The sequence below is a fragment of the Lepidochelys kempii genome, chromosome 6 (genome assembly GCF_965140265.1).
Source record: "Lepidochelys kempii isolate rLepKem1 chromosome 6, rLepKem1.hap2, whole genome shotgun sequence".
In the NCBI taxonomy this organism is placed as follows: Eukaryota; Metazoa; Chordata; order Testudines; family Cheloniidae; genus Lepidochelys; species Lepidochelys kempii.
The window spans coordinates 111,812,025-111,832,354 of NC_133261.1; the positions used below are offsets into that span (position 1 = coordinate 111,812,025).

At 43.1% G+C, this 20,330-nt stretch overlaps 1 protein-coding gene across 4 annotated transcripts in view; it reads left to right on the forward strand.

Annotated features, from left to right (window-relative positions):
- The window catches only part of PPP2R5C (protein phosphatase 2 regulatory subunit B'gamma), a 191,974-nt gene that overhangs the window by 114,930 nt on the left and 56,714 nt on the right, over positions 1–20,330 (forward strand). For 3 of the 4 annotated variants that reach the window (XM_073349665.1, XM_073349667.1, XM_073349668.1), the window contains 4 exons: positions 430–522; positions 616–746; positions 5,164–5,223; positions 18,985–19,093. In XM_073349665.1, the coding sequence (XP_073205766.1) occupies positions 430–522; positions 616–746; positions 5,164–5,223; positions 18,985–19,093 (393 nt within the window). The remainder of the gene's footprint in view (positions 1–429; positions 523–615; positions 747–5,163; positions 5,224–18,984; positions 19,094–20,330) is intronic. The other variant, XM_073349666.1, reaches the window with a different exon arrangement.

Sequence of the window (20,330 nt, forward strand, 5' to 3'; positions counted from 1 at the left end):
TAGTTGATTATTGTTACTATTCAAACTTTATTTTTTTTATTTATCTATGGCAAGGTTCTAGCTTTAGATGTTTGAAAAATGTGAGCGCAAAGTAAAAGATTTTTCAAAATATGTATTACTGAACACCATGAATGTTAGTATCTATTGGTATGAAGTAAAATTAATTCAGGAATGTAGTATTTGGGAATTCTTTGCAGTTTAAAGAATGTAGCACTGTAAGAAAATACAGCGCCTGATGACATACATTCCCTGCACCAAATTGTAGTATTACTCTCGCTGTAAAGTGATATAAAAATAATGTATAACACGATCTTAAACTAGGAAGTTTCTTTTTGAACAGTGTCAGAATTGAGTTGTAATTGTACTGCTTACAAAAATATAATATTGTATCAAAAAAACTAATGTTATTTCTTTGTGGATTTTTTTCAGCTTGTTTATGAATTTTTCTTAAGATTTTTAGAATCTCCAGATTTCCAACCTAATGTAGCTAAGAAATATATTGATCAGAAGTTTGTATTGCAGGTGAGGTAAAAATGAATATATCTTCAAGCTTTAAATCCAAATTGATTTAAAATGCATTAGATTTGAGTAAAATGTATCTTTCTTTTTCCACAGCTTTTAGAACTCTTTGACAGTGAAGATCCTCGGGAAAGAGATTTTCTTAAAACTACTCTTCACAGAATATATGGGAAATTCTTAGGCCTAAGAGCTTACATCAGGAAACAAATTAATAATATATTTTATAGGTATGTCACAGCTCTGTATTTTGGTACATATGATTAGATATAGTAATTTAGACTTTTTGGTCCCTTATTAGCAAAATCTTCATTATTTTATTCCATGTAAACATGTTTGTGTCTAATAATATTGGCATCTGTTTAATTAAGCAATTCTCAGTGGGATCCAAATCAGGGGAAGTATAGCATGGGATAAATTTTATAGCTGCAGTTTGGGTACATTTGAGATTCTGCATTTAGATCAGTTTTGTGTCAACTTGACTTTTTATACAGTGCTTTATCAGGGATGAGTTGCTTGAATGATAGCGCCATGTTACCGAGTGCAGTGCATATTATGATTGTTTGTTGTTCGTAATATCATAGAGCAGAGATACATTTGTTTCAGTTTTTCATAATACATATATATCCTGGGGACAGATGTGGCAACACAAGTGAAGAAAATACATGTGCAGGAACTCGCTTCAAAGGGCAAGTTCCATTTCTGAGGGAAGCAAGTACAGTTTGAGGTTGCATAAGCAAAAGATGTCAAATTAGGGGTAGTCCTGATAATCGGTGTCAAAGCACCACAATGGTACTGTTGCTGAAAGTGTATTTGCTCTTGCAAGAAATAATAATAGTAATGTCTTTGCTTCCACCACTTTGGTTGTGAATCAGGGTTATTAATTTTTTTTTGCATATAGAATCATATATCCAGTATTCGTAACTGGATAGTTTTAAGTTCTCAGACTTCCTGATTGGCGCAAACTCAGCTCCAGCTGGAAGGTTGTTGAACTGAGGCTGAGCTATTTTGAAATGTTCTGCCCCAGTGTATGTTGCAGGAACGCAATTACTCTTTAATTGATATTATGCCTATTTGTATTATTGCACTGTTACCTGAGTTTCCTTCCTATCTTGACTTTAGATAAATCAATGTTTATAAATTCACAAGTTTAAGGGAATGGTGAGGAGTAACCTAAAAAATACTACTAAAAATTGAGTCCATTATAGTGAACTGTTTGTATGCTAGATTTCAGCTAAATAAACATTAGACCTTGTCAGCTAAATATTATATCAGTATTATTTTCAATAATGTTTCTGTTTCTCTAGAATCCAGAGAGTATTTTTAGGAAACGGAACACATTACTTATTTGGATTTTTGCCTCCAGCATATTTGGCTTAGAATAAAAATAATGACTCCCTAAACACTTTATCAAAATGTTTATATTATCTGTGGCAGCAACCACTAGAGTAAATAGATAGTGATCCCCGCTAATAGTTATTGTTACTTTGCCCAAACTTTGCACGCATGCACACGTACGCACCCCAGTTCAATAAACACAGATGTAAATTCAGAAGGTCAGAGTAAGGCATTTAGGGTATGTCTACATTGCAATTAAAAACCTGCAACTGCCCTGTGCCAGCTGCCTTGGGTGAAGGGGCTGTTCATTTGTGGTGTAGATATTCGGGCTTGGGCTGCAACCCAAGCTGTAGGACCCTCCCACCTTTCAGGGTCTTAGAGCCTGGGCTCCAGCCCAAGCCCAAACATCTACATCTCAATTAAACAACCTCTTAGTCCAAGCCCTGCGAGCCTGAGTGAGCTGGACAAGCTAGCCATGTTTTTTAATTAGTGTAGACACACTCTTAAAATCAGTGGGGTTGCAGTTCTGAGTGCAGCAATAGCAACCCACTGCAAAAACAGAGCTAGTTTCTGCCTCCCTTGCTCTTGTTGAGTAGAAACTTACTACCATGAAACCCTGTTGAAATAGATACTTGCAGAGCTCTGCTTGTGGATAAGGGTAACAAAATCTGGCTTGTTAGTAAGTTGCTCCATACAAAATTGCTACTGCAGTAATGTACCATGTAGAACATTCTGAAAAAGCAAAGTTGGAAAAGGCTTTAGAAATTTGGAAGGAATTTTAAGGAGGGAAGGGAAAAACTAAACTTATATACCTTGAAATTTTTCACGGGAAACACAGTTCATGACTGTTTCCAAATTTATAGTTGACCTATATCAGCACCTCAGTGTGACATGATATTAAAGTGTTAAGTGGATTTCCAAGCATGTAGCGGCAAACAACTGGCATATATTGGCTTCATGTTAGACAGGATATGATTGAGATATACTCAAATATGGACTCATCCCTAGTAATTTGCAAGTAATCAGTTTGCTGCACAATAGGGTCTCGGTACGGGTTCCACAGACTTCAGCTTTTGAAGCCATGCCCTTTGTTTGATGCATCTCGTTTTTCTGTAGATCCAGTATGCTGTAAAGCAGTGTTACTTGTATATAGCACATTTTCTTGTCTCTGTCCCTTGTACACTTTTCCTCCTAAAAGCGAACATGTGGCCCCTTGGAGAGAATGGTGCCAACTGCACAACAGCTTTTTGCCAGTTCAGGTGTAGAGGGATCTTATCTCTAGAAAATGCTTTTAGAAAAAGGAACTGAGGAACTGCCTAAAAATAGTGAATAAGCCCCATCTGCTCTGTCTTCATGCAGTGGTTCTTGGTCCTGAATACACTGAACCCCACTCTTTCTTAGATGAAGTACTGTTATGTTTTGTTTCAGGGAAAATGATTTCAAGAAAAGACAGAAAGGGAGTGCATATTTGCTTACAATTTATTTAATCAATAGAGGGTTTTGATTAAGTTAATGCTGGAATGCACAATTTCATGAAACAATATATCTGAAATGTATCCGATTGGAGGTTTATTCTGCCATTTTTTTCTGCATTGGCAGTGTTTTTATGTAATGGAAGCCAAGATTTCAAATCTAGTCATTTCTAGTACATCTTTTGAATGGGTGACAAATATTCTACCCATTCACCTTTTAGTAGTTTGTATAAACAATGGATGGACACTTCTTTCACTTTTCTGCTTCTGTTCTGAAATTTACATGAGGAATGCTGCAGTGAAATCTAGATTATAGTATAGAGAGCACCCTTCTCAAAGTATAAAGAAGAAGCCTTTATCTACCAACTGAATTCTCAAGGACATAGAAACTAAAGTCTTTATGCATCTCAACAAATCTGGATAGAAATTTTGTATAGTACTTCTGGGCATAAAATTCTAAGGAGAAAAATAAGTTTACAAACAAGTTCCTTCAACTGCTTAAGCCTTGAACTTAACTGAAAAAATAGTTACATGTACTTTTTTAATGTAATGTACGCCTCTCTAAAACATTTACTTTGCTCATATTTGGTGTGATTCTGCAGGTTCTCAGTGTAACTCCCAGGCCAGGTTTAAGCAGAGTTTCTTTTCTTGCTTCCTCGAATCATAAGTAAAAATTATGTGGCTGTCTGGAATTGGGATATGGATTTTAAAGTTTTTCCTTGTGTATTTATTACTTTAAATATTTTCTTTATTTTGGTGTTTAACAATTAAATGAAATTAATGTTATCAAATAAAAAGGATTTTCCTACCAATTTCAGTTTTTGCTGAAAATTTTCTTATCTGAACTGAGTTACTTTTTCTGGGGAAAATAATACTCAAAGCAAACTGTTTTGAATCCATTCTATAAAAACATTTTAAAATGGGAAACTGTTTTCTGTTCTAAATTTTGTTGATGAAATTTTGTAACAAGTGTTTTCAAAACCTATCTGAAGTATAAATTGGACAAACGTGGAACTTTAGAGTTTTGGAAAACTTCCAAAAAACCCAACAAATTGTGCCTTTCCACCAAAAGAGAAAACATAATGTGGAGGCTTGACTTGTCCTGTTTATTACTGATCATCTTGGAAACAAATGTATAGTGCAAAACAAATCTTTTAGATCAATATCTGGGAATTATTGGAACACCTCACACACGTTTGCCTTACAAATGGGAGAATAAATTATAGCATTATGCTACACACTCAGTATTGTCTTAATTTTAAAATATAATTTGACTGCATTCAGTTTTTTATCATTACCCCTGCATAAAATGTGACAACTGGAAAAGCACAAGGATGTTTGCTCGTTTTTTCTCTTCAGTGTAGGTGGTTAGAGAACAGTAACTTACTGTGCCAGTTCAGTACAGATGGATATGCCATTGACAGCATTACTGTGCCAGGTATGCAGTTCTGCTACAGAACGGATGTTGCAAGGAAGCAAAACCAACATGAATATCTTGTAGTCCTAGGACCGTGTAAATTTTTAAAATAAAAGCATTCAACGTGGCTAATTATTGCTATTAATAGATCATTTTGTAAGCACAGTAAAAGAAGCAACTCTAAAGATTTAATTATCCAAAACAATCAAATCTATTCCTGACTTGTACATACTATATTTTAAAAAATGGATTTTTCAGCCTGCTGAATATAAATGGTAGTACACTGTCTGAAGTACTAATTTTCCACTTCACATTTTTCTGATGCTACATGAAACATCAGATAGATACGAAGTCATGTCTTGGAGATAGGTCTATATATAGTCAATACTGACTGACTAAAACTGTATTTCATTTGTTTAGGTTTATTTATGAAACAGAACATCATAATGGCATAGCAGAATTACTGGAAATATTGGGAAGGTGAGTTACCTGTTGTATACCATAAAAATCAAACCATTAAGAATTTAAAAATTGAATAGGGGCTGGAGGGATACATTTCTTCAAAATGTATAACTTTTTATATAGTTTGGCAGAGTTATAACTAAGAAGGGAATATGATAACCATCTACTAATATTTAAAGGGTATAAACGCCAGTGAGGGAGAGTAATTGTTTAGGTCTAAAGTGTATGTGGACAAGTTTATCTATGATAGATTAAATTACAGAATATCAAAAAGAAGTCCTAAACACAAGATCTGCTTGTTTACAAAGGAAAATCTCAGTGCTAGAATGATTTACTGAAGAAAATACTGTAGAGAACTACCTTGCACCTCCAAGGCAATAGACTGCATGACCTAATAGGCCCAATCAATGTCCAATAGCTGTGATTCTCTGCATAAGATTGCTTCTATTTCACATTGCACAATATGTTGCCAGGATGACAGGTTTAAAATAAATAAATGAAGAAACTGCAAAGTTTAATAATAATTTTTTAAAAAAGGCAGCTCTGTTTTTCTAATAGTTATATAAGACATTTAGGTTGACTATGTTTGGACTGAAAAGTTAGTATCATGTATAATGATTATTAGTTAATATTTATACAGCATTTATTACCACAGTTTATGCATTACACTCATCACTGAATAGTGGGAAGACTTTAGTTCCCATATCAATGCTTCCCTCTCCCCCTCAATCAATGAGGAATGGCAGGGAATATAACAAAATTCAGAAGGGGTGAGGAAGATTTAAGAGCAAATAGTGGTAAGATGGGGGCCAGCCCCTCCTCCTCTTTAGGTCCTCAACCTTTCCATTAGCTGGGGCAGGGGAGGTAATGCTAGTGGAATAGTTCTTGCATGTCCTCTGTTCCTCTGCCCATTAAACTCTCCCAAGCTTTTCAAAAACTTCTTGCTTCTGTTAGCTGCCCTGGCCTCCTTCCCTTTAGTTGCAGCATAGAAGTTATGGTTTTATGATGCTGCGAGTCTGACCAGTTGCCTCTTTTTGAGATGAGGAAATAATTTTTCTGGCAACAGATCTGGTGGGCTCGCATCATGGAAGCACATTTGGGCTGAAAGAAATAGGATATGAAAGTTTAATATTAGGAAAGAGGAAGACTGTTCAGCTCATTGCAACTTGTGGCCAGTGTCCAGAGCAGATAAAAGCTAGAAGGTCCAGCTCCCAGAGGTAAACAAGATCCTGGATTTTGTTAGTGGACCTTGTGCCTATATGAACTGAAATATCTATCCCCTTGGTAGCGTCTGCCTCTCCCCATGTATAGAAAGGGAGCAAGGATTCAGAATTGAGCTCAGTCCCAGGGGTAGGCTGAGAAGATATACTCTGAGTTATTGGCTATGTGGCGGGAGCCCTGTAGCCCCACACTGGAACCAGTTAAATACTTGGTATGGGAGGGCAGAGTGTGGGCACATAGCACCCCTATCCAGTGTTAAATTAACAAAGTTGCGACCTGACTGTTAAATCTATCCCATGTCTGTTGTGCATACAGTTGTGTGTCCTGATCAACAATAGAATGATGTCACAGGGTGGGACTCAACCCTGCGGCGCCTCCCGTTGTTCGTCCAGGGAATTAGCTTACCAGCCTCCGGAGTGCCCCCTGCTGGCCGATGTCCCGCCTCTCGCTGGTCCCCATGTCCCTTCCAGACCCCAGTGCCCCTTTATCTGGGGGTTCTGCCCCAGCAGTATCTCCCCCAGTCTCTGGGTCTCCCCTCCCTGGGGAACCCCCAAGCCCCCTAATCCCACCTTGCCTCAGCCTATGGGCTACTGCCAGTCACCATCTAGCCCCCTTTCACTGGGGCCAACTGCAGTCTGTATAAGCCAGCCATCATAGGCATGGGGAGGTAGGACCTACTGCCTCTACCTAGCCCCGGTCTGCCCCTTTACAGCCCCAGAACCTGTTTAGGCCCTGCACAAAGCCCTGCAGCCTGGGGGGTTTCCCGGCATGAGCTCCCCAGCTCCTCCTACCTTTCCCCAGTGCTACCCCACCTCAGGTTCCTGTTTAGCTCCCAGGCAGCCAGGTCCTTTCCTCTCTGCTGTCAGAGAGAGACTGCCTGCTCCTGGCCCACTGCCCTCTTATAGGGGCCAGCTGGGCCCTGATTGAGCTGGCCACAGCTGCTGCTGATCCCTTCATCAATGATCCGTTCATCAGCCTGGGCTTTTCTCCCAGCCCTTAGGCCTCTTCCAGGGCTGACTTTTACCCTGTCAGCGCTGGAGCGGGTGACCACCCTGCTACAAATGGTTTTTCGAGTGATCATATGTTAAACATAGATTATCAGATCATTGGATACTCATTTTATGTTAATCTCAGCTCACAGTAAATGCTTTTGAAATTACAATTTGTACAAATTTAAGGAAAACAGAGCCTTTATAATCAAAACTGATGTGCATTTTTTCAATTCTGTGAGTACCGAGCAAACTCTTGTTTTAAACAGATTCACACATTTTATACTATATGCATGGGTAGATATACTACAGAGACTTTTCAGATACTTAAATGTTAGAATAAAATAAACTGATTAGTGAAGTTTGATAATTTACATTGTGTGCATCTATGTTTGCTGGAAAAACATTGAAATTATAGCTGAAATAGCTTGGACCTATGCATAGATTTGTCTTGAATAGTTATTTATATATCTTATTTATTGAAATGTTCAACAAGTAAAAGGATTCCAAAGTTAACAGTAAAAAGAAAAGGAGTACTTGTGGCACCTTAGAAACTAACAAATTTATTTGAGCATAAGCTTTCGTGAGCCACAGCTCAACATATTCCAGAAGTTATTTACAGTCAAGTAATGTTGACCAACAAGTTACAAAAGAGAAAGCAGTAATTGGGCTTTCTTGAAAAAGCCCTAAGAAATGCACATTCATCTGAAATTAGTTTGTCATTAACCTGTTTCCACTGTATTAGCAGAAAACACAAACCGATGATTTCACATCTCTAAGAGAGTTCTCAAAATGAAGCTCCAAAAGATACGTTTTTTAGACATGGCTCCCACAAAACTAATTGCACAATTGGAATGCAACATAAAAGTATATAAAATTAAAAGCATGAATATTTATTACTGCCTTACTGTTGAAAAGCTGCCCCAATGTTGAAACTTCTCTGCCACGTTATTACTCTGTCATCCTGCTTGCTACCACTAGAAGGTGTGGAACAGTTATTAGAACTATTAAGGTCTAAAGTTAAATACAAGTACTAGATAAATATTTCACATTCTCCTCAGCTGGATGAAAACTAGACTGTTTTTTTTTTAATCTAAATACCCAGTACTTAAATTCAGATTTTTGAATTGTGAATTCTCCCCTATATGGCAGGTGATCCACTTTCCTCCCCACTCTAAGCAAGATTTTTGTGGAGGAGGCTACTGACATACAGCTCCCTCTAGGTAATAGGTTTTTCTTCTTTTGTGCCTGCTCATGTTGATTCCATTCTTGGTGTGTGCACGCCCACGTGCACAGTCTGAGATTTTTTTTTTGCCTTAGCAGTATCTGTAGGGTTGGCAGTGGCACCCTCTGGAGTGCCACGTTCATGCGTTGGTAAATTAGGCACCACCGGCCATACACCCTCTCAGTTCCTTCTTACCATCTGTGACAGCTGGTCGGAGCACCTTCCCCTTGCCTCTCAAGTGGATAGTGGTTCTTTCTAGCATTTATTGCTTGTTAGTTCTATATATAGTTTGTTTACAGTAGTTAGTGGTGTTAAGTAGTGTAGTTAGTAAGTAAGAGTCCCAGCAGGGATGGTCCATAGGTTCTAAGCCTTGTTCTTTCTGTAATAGGCCTGTGCCCATTAGCAACCCCCATAGCAGCTGCCTAAAGTGCTTGGGAGAGTCACATGTGAAGGACAAGTCGCATTTGTAAGAACTTCCATCCTAGAATTCAAAAGGAACGCAACATTCATCTAAGGGCCCTCCTCATGGAGGCTACGCTTTGCCCAGCGTCGGAGCCTTTCCACTCCGACTCTTCACCTAGCACCTCGGCATTGGTGTGGAGTGCACCTCCAGCACCAAGTTCTGCCCAGCACCACTCTCCTTCGCTGGTGCCAAAGAGCACCTGAAGAAATGAGACTCTCCGGCACCGTGCAAGAAGGGTCAAGGGCAGTGTTCCCTCTAATTTTTTACGTCCATGTGCAGAATGAATTTTATTATGTGCGCCAATATGGAGGTGATGTGTAGTGGGGGTGGGGCCAAGGGGTTCAGAGCGTGCCAGGGGGCTCGGTGCTCGAGCAGAGGGTTGGGATATGTTGGGAGGGGGGTGAGGGCTCTGGCTTGGGGTGCTGGCTCTGGGGTGGGAGAGGGGATTTGGCTACAGGAGGGGACTCAGGACTAGGGCAGAGGGTTCTGGCTGGGGGTGCAAGCTCTGGGATGGGGCCAGGATGAGGGGATTGGGAGGTGTGTGTGAGGGGGCTCTGGGCTGGGGTAGAGGGTTGGGGTGGGAGGGTGAGGGCTCTGGCTGGGGGTGTGGGCTCCGGGATGCAGGCTGCCCCGGAGCTGTGGCAGAGAGGGAGGACTCCCCTCAGCCCTCTCTCACTGCAGCAACGCCGGCGGGGGTAGAGGTGTCCCTCTCCAGCAGCAGTAGCTCCGGCTGGCTGTGCTGGGGGGAGAGGAGCCTCTCCCTGGCTGCAGCAGCTCCAGCTGGCTGTGCTGGGGGGAGAGGAGCCTCTCCCTGGCTGTGGCAGCTTCAGCTGGGCTGGGCCTTTGATAGCCTGCTGTGCGGCTGCGCAGCTTAGCGGGAACTTAAGTCCAGGGGAGTTGGGCAAAGGACCCAGTTCAGCCCGTCCGCTCACTCCGGATCCTCAAGATGGTTCATCCCCTGCTGGCTCATTCAACCCCATTAGGGATCCGCCTTTGACTCCTGGGAGCAGTAGGGGCCCCAGGCACTTGGCAGGGCTATTAACGTCTGAGAGCCTCATGGCGGCCAGGGACCAGAGAATCCTCCCGGTGCTGTGCACAACCTTAGATACAGCTAAGTTTCCCCAAGCCAGTAAGCCAGCCATGAGACCTCCTCAGAGGGCAGCCAAACGCCGTCGGTCCCTGGAGCAAAGACAGCGTTCCCTGTCTTCACGGCTGAGATTCCCGACTCTGTAACCTAGATCTCCTGTCAGACAGCCCAAGTCATCAGCACCGCACTCGTGGTCACCATCAACATGGTGCGAATTGCCCACAGTGAGGCGTCAGTCTCTGTACAACCAACACCAATCGTCGTCTTGCCAGTCAACTCCCTGGTGCAGATCTCTGTTGGTGTGTTGTTCCCCCCAGGCACGAGACTGGTTCAGCATTGGTGACCAATATCCCCACTTGGGTCTTTGGATAGTCGCCAATCCCTCTATTCAAGGCATCACTCTCCCGCAGCTACGGTCAGCCTCTACAGCCCCACCATGGTCACCAGAAGGGGACTCGTCTGGAGCTGAGCGGAACTTCAGCCCCTCACCGTGACAGCAGCAGCGGCCCTTGTGGGTGCCTGAGGCTGCCTCAACTACCATGTTGCCAACCTAGGAGCCAGTGGCCTGCACAGTGGCCATATTGGAATGTATGGGGCATCCCGATGCCCTTCTTGCACTTCTCCTCCCTTGCTGCCTTGGAGAAGCAACCCCTGGCACTGATGGCACTGGGCTCGGTGCGTGGAGTGGAATATGATACTGGGGGTTGAAGAGCAGGTATCCACTCCAAAGGAACCTTCCCCTACAGGGGACAATGTTCCAGGCCCTTCCCCGGTAGTCCAATCCTCGTCCTCATTGCCAGCTGAGGTGGTAGCAGGGCCCTTGCATGCCAGTCCACTGGATGACTTTAAGGAGTACAAAGTCCTGCTCAGGAGGGTGGCTTCAAACTAAGGCTTGGAGATGGAAGAAATGGCAGAGCAGTCTGACACTTTATTCAACCTGCTAACGACGTCAGCCCCTGCGTGGGTCGTATTGCCAGTGTATGACGGGATTTTAAACATAGCCAAGGCCCTCTGGCAATCCCTGTGTTCTATCCCACCCACCTCCAAGCAGGCTGAAAATAAATACTTCATCTCTGCTAAAAGGTTTGAATACTTATACCCACCCGCCTCCAGGGTCACTGGTCATCTCGGCAGCCAATGAAAGGGACAGGGAAGGGCAAGCCAGTTCCACACCCACAAATAAAGACACCAAGAGGCCAGACCTTTTTGGAAGGAACATTTATTCAATGGCCACACTTCAGTTTAGGGTGTCAAACCACCAGGCTTTATTGGGGAAATACAGTTTTAATCTGTGGGACTCCCTCAAAAAGTTTGACTCCCTGCCCCAGGACTTGGGCCAGGAGTTTACCACCATTTTGGAGGAAGGTACCTCCAGATGGCCTGGGATGCGGCCAATTCAGCGGCAAGGGTCATTGCCGCGGCCATGGTAATGTGGCACAGTTCCTGGCTTCAGTCTGTGGGTCTGTCCCAGGAGATGCAGTCCTCCATCCGGACCTTCCATCCGGACCTTCCATTGATGGAAGGGGGCGCTTCTTAGAGCAGACGGATGCAAGGCTGCATGGACTCAAGGACATTAGAGACGCTTTCCGCTCACTAAGCCTGCCACACCGCAGATGGTGAGAAAACCGTTCAGACTGCCTCCGCCTCCTAGGCCTTGGCCTCGGCCTCCTCAGCAGGGCTCCTCTAGGAGAACAGACAAAGACTCAGGGTTCAGCCATCATTGCCCCTCCACCTCCCGTTTGCCTGTCCAGCAAAATACCCAGAGGGCCAGAAGCGCTCATTTTGAGGATGTGCTTGAGGACCGCGCCTGAGTCAATTCTCAGGATCCACCCTACTCCTTCCTGAACCGCCTTCCGGTTGGCTTGGTCATGAGTATCCTCAAACCGTTGGATGCTCGGTATATCATCTCTGGGCTACACCCTCCAATTCTCGGCTGCCCCTCCCTCCCACTCCCCTTAGGTCCCTGAAGAGGGATGGGTTTCTCATGAGCAACTCCTTGCTCAGGAAGTAGAAAATCTCCTACAGCTAGGAGTGGTGGAGGAGGTCCCTCAGGACATGAGCGGGAAAGGGGGGTTCTCCCACTATTTCTTAATCCTCAAAGTGAAAGGGGGCTTAAGACCCATTCTAGACTTGTGACTCCTCAAAAAATATCTCAAAAAGGTGAAGTTTTGCATGGTCTTCCTGGCCTCCATCATCCCTTCCCTGGATCCTGGAGACTGTTACGCCGCCCTCGACTTGATGGACGCATAGTTTCATATCTCCATTTTTCAAGGACACAGATGGTTCCTCTGTTTTGTGGTGGGCCAGCGTCATTTCCAATTCATGATGCCTCCCTTCGGACTCAGCAGCCCCGCCAGTTTTTACAAAATGCATGGTGCCAGTGGCTGCTTACCTGAGGCATCGAGGGGTCCAGGTTTATCCGTACCTTGATGACTGGCTCATCAAGGGCAGATCTCGGGGTCAGGTTCAAAGGAGCCTCGATCTGGTATGTTCCACCTGCAACAATCTGGGCCAGTTAATAAAAGGAAATCAACCTTAATACTGGTGCAACAGACAGCTTTCATAGCGCGGTCCTCAACTCCACAAGAGCCAGAGCCTTCCTTCTGGATGCCTGTTTCTGAGCCATGTCAAACCTGATCTTGCATGTGAGAGCTCACACATGCCTGAGCTTGTTAAGCCATATGGCAGCCTGTACTTACGTAATCAGTCGCGCGCGGTTCCATCTCAGATCCCTGCAAGCATGGTTGTCTTCGGTCTACATCCCCAACAGCACAATCTAGACTGCGTGGTCAGGGTGCTGGACCACATACAGTCATCCGTGAAATGGTGGGTGAAACCTGGATCAGTGTTGCAGGCATTTCCCTTTGCAGCCCCATCACTGACACTGGTCTCCGATGCCTTGAACCTGAGGTGGGGGGCCCACCTGGCTGATATCAGCACACAAGACTGTTGGTCGTGAGATGCTTGCTCCCTCCACATAAAGGTCAGAGAGCTCAGAGCGGTTTGCTTGGACAATCAGACTTTCCTGCTTCATGTGAAGGGCAAGGTGCTGCAGATCCTAAAGGAAAATACCGCCGCAGTGTTTTACATCAGCAAGCAAAGCAAAACCTGATCGTCAGCCCACTGCAAGAAGCTCTCTGGGACTTCTGTGAGCAGCATGCCATTTATCTCATTGCCATGCACCTTCCCGTGGCCAGGAACGTGTTGGCAGATCACCTCAGCAGGACCTTTTGGTCTTGCCACGAATGGTCACTCCATCCAGAGGTGGTTAACATCATCTTCCAAAGGTGGGGAACTCCCTGTTCTGCTGGAACGCAAACAAATCCACCCAGGAAGTGCTACATGTTTTACTCAATTTTGGGGGATCAACAGAGGCTCCCTGTCAGATTCGTTTTTGCTTCTGTGGTTGGGGGCCCGAATGTACTCCTTCCCATCAGTGCCATTAATTCACAGAGTCCTTGAGAAGATGAAACAGGACAAGGCAAAGGTTATCCTGATAGTCCCGGCTTAGCCTTGCCAACACTGGTTCGGCACCCTGCTGGACCTCTCAGTGGCGGGTCTGCTGCAGCCGCCCCTCTGGCCAGATCTGCTGTCTCAGAACCACAGCAGTCTTCTGCACACGAACCCGGCTGCGCTGCACCTGACAACTTGGCTGCTGCATGGTTGAATGCAGAGGAGCAGGAGTGCTTGGTCTCCCCAGGTGGGTAAGCCAGCCATGAGCCCTCCTCAGAGGGCAGCCAAACGCCGTCAGTCCCCAGAGCAGAGAAACGGTTCACTTGCTGGGCCTCAAACCAGGGTATTCAGCCTGAGCTGGCTTCAGTGCAGTCGATCTTAGACTACCTTCTGCACCTCAAACTCCAGGGCCTGTCTCTTTCATCAGTTAAGGTTCAGTTGGCCACTATTTCAGCCTTCCACCCTCCATTCCAGGGCAGGTCAGTCTTCACTCATGACATGACAGTCTGGTTTTTTGAAAGGTCTGGCGTGACTATCCCCATGTCCATGACCCTGTCCCTCCTTGGGACCTGAATCTCATGCTGTCACGGTTCACAGGTCCCCCCTTCAAGCCTTTGGCTTCCTGCTCCCTTCGTATGATTTATGAGGAGAGGCTGAGGGAACAGGGATTATTTAGTCTGCAGAAGAGAAGAATGAGGGGGGATTTGATAGCTGCTTTCAGTTACCTGAAAGGGGGTTCCAAAGAGGATGGAGCTAGGCTGTTCTCAGTGGTAGCAGATGGCAGAACAAGGAGTAATAGTCTCAAGTTGCAGTGGGGGAGGTTTAGGTTGGATATTAGGAAAAACTTTTTCACTAGGAGGGTGGTGAAGCACTGGAATGCGTTACCTAGGGAGTGGTGGAATCTCCTTCCTTAGAGATTTTTAAGGTCAGGCTTGACAAAGTCCTGGCTGGGATGATTTAGTTGGGGATTGGTCCTGCTTTGAGCAGGGGGTTGGACTAGATGGACTTCCTGAGGTCCCTTCCAATCCTGGTATTCTATGATTCTACTCTTATGGAAGGTCTCGCTCCTGGTAGCGATAACATCTGCGCATAGGGTCTATGAGATTAGGGAGCTTACCTCGGAGCTGCCCTATATGGTGTTTTACAAGGTCCGCCTGTGACCGCACCCGGTTTTCCTGTCCAGGGTAGTTTCTCAATTTTATACAGGCCAGAACGTATATTTACTTGTCGTCTTTCCAAAACCTCATAAATTGGATGAGGAGCACAGATTATGCTCTCGGAACCTCAGGAGACTGCTAGCCTTTTACATCAAAAGAACCAAGCCATTCCGTAAGTCAATGCAGTTGTTTTTCACGGTGGTAGACAGGATGAAAGGTCTTCCAGTGTACGGCCAGAGAATTTCATCATGGATCACCGCCTGCATCCGTTTTTGCTTTGATCTGGTAAAAGTGTCTTCATCAGCAATTGTAACTGCCCACTCAACTAGGGCACTAGTCTTATTTGCAGCTTTCCTGGCTCAAGTGCCGATTCAAGATATCTGTTGGGCTGCTACCTGGTCATCCATTCATACATTCATGTCTCATTTCACGCTTACCCAGCAGGCCCGAGACGATGCTGGCTTTGGTAGAGAAGTGTTACAAACTGCATGACCATGAACTCTGAGCCCACTTCCAAGGATACTGCTAGTGAGTCACCTAGAATGGAATTGACATGAGCAAGCACTCGAAGAAGAAAAAACGGTTACCTACCTTTCGTAACTCTTCTTCTTCAAGATGTGTTTCTCACGTCCATTCTATTACCTGCCCTCCTGCCCCTCTGTTGGAGCTGCTAGCAAGAAGGAACTGAGAGGGCTAGAGTCAGCGGTGCCTAATATACCGGTGCACGAGCGTGGCACTCTAGGGGGCAGCACTGCCAATCCTATGGATACCTCTAAGGCAAAAAAAATCTCCTATGACTGTGCGTATGGGCATGCACACACCTAGAATGAACATGAGCCACACATCTTGAACAACAGTACAAAAGGTAGGTAACCTTTTTTTTGTTGTTTTTTGTTGTGTAATTGCTGTAAAAGGCAGATCAGAGCCAAGACAAAATTAATTTGGAGGCCTTCATGGAGATACCACTTGGAGTTTTGTTATAAAGAGCTGTTTCCTATACCAACCGTCAGTCCACAGTGCCCATTCCAGAAGATTACTCCTTTATGTAGACAAACCAAATTACGTTGTTGGCTTGTGTCTTTGGATCCTAGTCACATTGTGAATTTTATTTTATTTTATTTTATAAAGAGATAATTCTTTAAAATATTAAATATTAAAAAAAGCCAAGACACCCTGTTTATTTAGCTTCTCAGTCATACTATCAGCAATATGTGGTGTCAATATTAACTTTATCCTTACTGCCTGCCATAGCAAAGCACAAATGCCTGCTAAAAGAGATTTTTCTTTGTGCCTGTTTGGGATCTAATGCATTACTAAGAGACTCACTGGAGGAACAGAAAGTCCTTGTCCTAGGCTGGCTGACAACTGGAAAACTTCAGTCATTCCTCTTTCTGTTCCAGATCCCTGAATCTTCCTTAAAGGCGCACTGTTAACTTAAAAAAAAAAAAAAAAAATTAAAAAATTGCACTTTCAGGAAAAACTTATCTACCAGACATCTAAGATTAGTAGTTCTCACACAGTTGTTCAGAGGCTTGCAGAGAGCTGGCCAGTGACATGGCATGTTCTGGCGGCTAAATAGTATTAACTGGTGTTAAAAAAAAATACCACTTTTACTTGTAAGCAATTACTTCCGTTGCTATAGGGAAATTACATAATCCTGAATGGAAGGGCAGACAGTATTCCTATTAAGATGTAATTCACACTGCAGAATCTCCTGCTTTGGAACAAAGGCTTGAAATTTTGCAAGGGGGTTTGGCCTTGTGTCAGGGGATGTGCCTTTTGCTGTCTTTGTGAAAAATCTCAGGCACGAGAATTGAAAGTAGGGAAAATGTCTTTCCTGTGCTCTCAGTATTCCCCCCCCATACTGGTGCCCAGGCAGCAAAGTGGTGAAAGAGGAAGCTGCCTGACTTTAATGCAGAGGGGTGAGGGTAAGGCAGGGAGTGGGGCGCTTAGGAATGGGAGTATGTAGATGTAGAGGGGTGAGTGGGGCAGGAGCTGGCGGTGGGAGGAATGGTCAGGATCAGTGGTGGTGACAGACTGGCTTGGGACACAGGGACAGAAGGGTCTGTAACCACATAAGAACACTTCCCTCCAGAACCCAAGAATCCTGAGTCTCTCCGTTCTTCTGCTGCCAGACAAATAGTTGTGAAACCCACTCACAAAGTTTGTTCTCGCCCTCTAGTGGCAGGTCCACAGACGATAACAGCCTCTACTGCTACCAGTTAGTCCTTTAGCTCAGGTGGTAGAGGTCTGTGCTGTGAATCTAAAGGTTTGAACCTTGCTGATGACCCTAGTTGGGGGTCAGCATAGTTCCAGAAAACAACATCCAAAAAAAGTTCAGGTTGCGAAGTCAAGCACTTTCAGAATTTAAGGTTGCTTATGCCTTGTGATATGCTGTAATTACATGATCACATGCTATTTTTTTTCTACGGGACCCCGACCTCTTTCAGTGCCCAAGAAGGATGGTTTTATAGGAATGAATCAGTATTGCATAGTTAATGAGGCTAGTGTTTGTAGGATCCCTGCTTGTTTTTTGCAGAAATTGGAATGTGTGCAGTGAATGAGACAGGCGATTACAGGATGAGAAAGGAAGTTGAATGCCACCCTGGAGAACTGGATTCTATCCCTGCCTCTGCCATGTAGTTCCTATGTGATGTAGTTCCTATGTGATGGGCAAGTCACATAAAGGAAAATTTTCATTGTTAGCTACTAATTGTGCTGAGTGCTCACAACTGCAACCAAAGTAAATTGGAATTGTGCTTCAAACATATAAAGTGCTATGAAATGCTAATTACTCTGAAGAACCAGTCCCTATGTGTTTTAAGCTTGGCACCCAAAATTAATGGACACTTTTATGACAAATTTGCCTTAATTGTTCTGCCTCAATTCCCCAACTACAAAATGGTGACAACACCTAATCTCCCAGGAGCATTAAGAAAATAAATTCATGTTTTGAAACACTCAGATATTATGATGAGAGCACCATGGAAATGTCTGTGAGGAAATGAATAATTTTGTTTTCAGTGTGGGGTTTGCATGGCGTGTTAAATAAGGCCAGATGCCACACATTGAATGAGGAGGATAAAAAGAAATAATCAATAACTAACTACTCATTCAGTGAATGAAGTATGGGTCATGTGGAAAAAATGGTATATGATAATGTAATTATAGACTGCATTATAGTGTGCACGTACAAGGTGCGGGGAATTAAGTTGGCAAAAGCAACCTTCATTCTGGCATTTTCTAACTTTTGAGTGCTTGACTTCGCAAGCTGAATGCTCTTAACGTAGTGTTTTAGGATGTAATAGTTCAGCACTTTATCAGTTCCCTTCTTGTTTGTGAGAGCCTTCCATGCTAGTTAATGTGAGATGAAAACATCTGAAAAATAAGAACATGTGATTGTAAAACCACAAAAATTGGCAGTGAGACTCCAGTTGTAGTATGTGAAACTATTTTTAATTCCATTTTTTTAAAGTTGACAGGTTTTCAAAAGACCATTCCAGATAAAAAGATCAAAGGGTACAATGCACCCAGTAATGAGTAACACGTGTCTTTACTCAATTGGTGTTGGGAGCTCCATGTGCTGTGATGCTGTCTTGTTGCCTGCTCCAGTGCTAAAAAACTACCCATTTCCCAATAGAGTAATCCTGTCTCCGATCTGTGTACTCTCCTGAATCGGACTCCCAGGTGTTGGGTCTTTGGTTGATTCCCTCATCAGGAATGAATTAGCTGGCTTTCAGCAGCTGGGAAGGGCATTTATTCAGAACTTTGTTTACAAGGAGGTGGAAAGATTGGAAGCTGGAGGGGGGAACTGGGTCTTTTATGGAACTTGGAGGGAGGATTTCGGCACCTGGGAAAGACGCAAGTTAGAACTCTTGATATAGGGGATGTGAGGATGTTGATTTTACCATTGGTTGAATTTGTATTCTGCGCTCTAGGTAATTAGACTTAAATATTCTTAAAATTTTGTTCTATTTTTATTTAAATAATGACCCCCTTCTTCAACATGGAAAAAATGCTACATTAATGTTCTATGGGAGAGAGCTCAAAGAAAAACAACTTGGAACAATTAAAATAAAGAACAAAGAAATGATTTTCTTATACTTACAAAGTTGGCAATAGTGAAAATTTTGAACACGTACTGATTTGAAACTGATTTTAAAAACTTCTGATTTTTTTTACAGTATAATTAATGGATTTGCCTTACCATTAAAAGAAGAGCACAAAATTTTCTTATTGAAGGTGTTATTACCTTTGCACAAAGTGAAATCACTCAGTGTCTACCACCCACAGGTAAATTAATTTGTTTATGAAGTGTTATAGATTCTGTTCCACAGGATGGTCCAGGGAATAAAATGCTGAACTGGGAGTTGGGAGACCTGGGATTTATTTCCAGCTCTGCTATTGGCCTGCTGTGTGACCTTATGCAAGTCACTTCCCCTCTCTCTGACTCAGTTTCTTCATCTGTAAAATGGGGTAAAGATACTCTTAAAAGCATTCTGAGATCTGTGGATGAAAAGCACTGTATAATATCACAGAAAAACTTATCCTTTTAATGAGAATGTCCCTTTAGTAGATCTTTTTTTAAAAGATCCATTATATGTGGTATGTTTTACTTGGATAATTTAATATTTTAGTTCAGTTTGTTGTAACTTTTTGGTGCCCTGGATGTTTTGCTAAGTCACTTATTTCTTCAATATGCATTCATTAAGTGGATGTTACTGAAGAGGTGGAGTGTAAAACCAAATACCTGAAAAATGAGAAAAAAATGTAAGTGTTGAAACAACCTGTGTAATAACATTAGGACCACTCCACTCTGTTGCTTTCATACTCCTTGAACCTTTGTTAGGCTCACAGTAGGGAGCCACAAAGAATTCTAGATTTGGAACTGCACTGTGATATGCTGAAAATCTGTCTAGAAAAAGCTCCTTTTAGATACCCAGGAAATTGTTCAGTAAATCAGCCCATTCCCAATCACTTTTTAATGAATACATACCCAATATAGAAAGCACTGTGTCTTTTTATGTAAATTTGATAAAATGGTTGTATTAAATTTAAACCAGCTTTTATGTGAAAGTTCTTTTCTAGTAATTGCTTTGACTCATTTTTAACTTAGTGTTAATTTCACTTTATTAAAGATCAAAAAATAGAATTTGAATCTTAATCTAGGACTTCATCTGAAGTTTCTGTGAGGAAATGAATAATTTCAGAATTGGGACCAAAATAAGTCTGGGATGAAGAATCAAATGGCCAGTTAAGAACAGCTGTGGTTTTTGTGGGGATTTTTTCCTCGGCAACTCACAAAATAGTCTAAAAATTATCCTGCAACCACCCTTACACCACAGTCCTTTGTAACCTCAAAGGATTGTGAGGTTTGTGAAAATTACTGTTTCCTCACTGGTGCTGTGTCGCTAGGATTTCTGAGGGCATGCATGTCCAACAGTTCTCTGCACTGCAGTATGCTGATTCTTTTCCAGAATGCAAACACGCTGAAAGCCACCCAACTTTTGTTCTAGACCCTTACTTACTC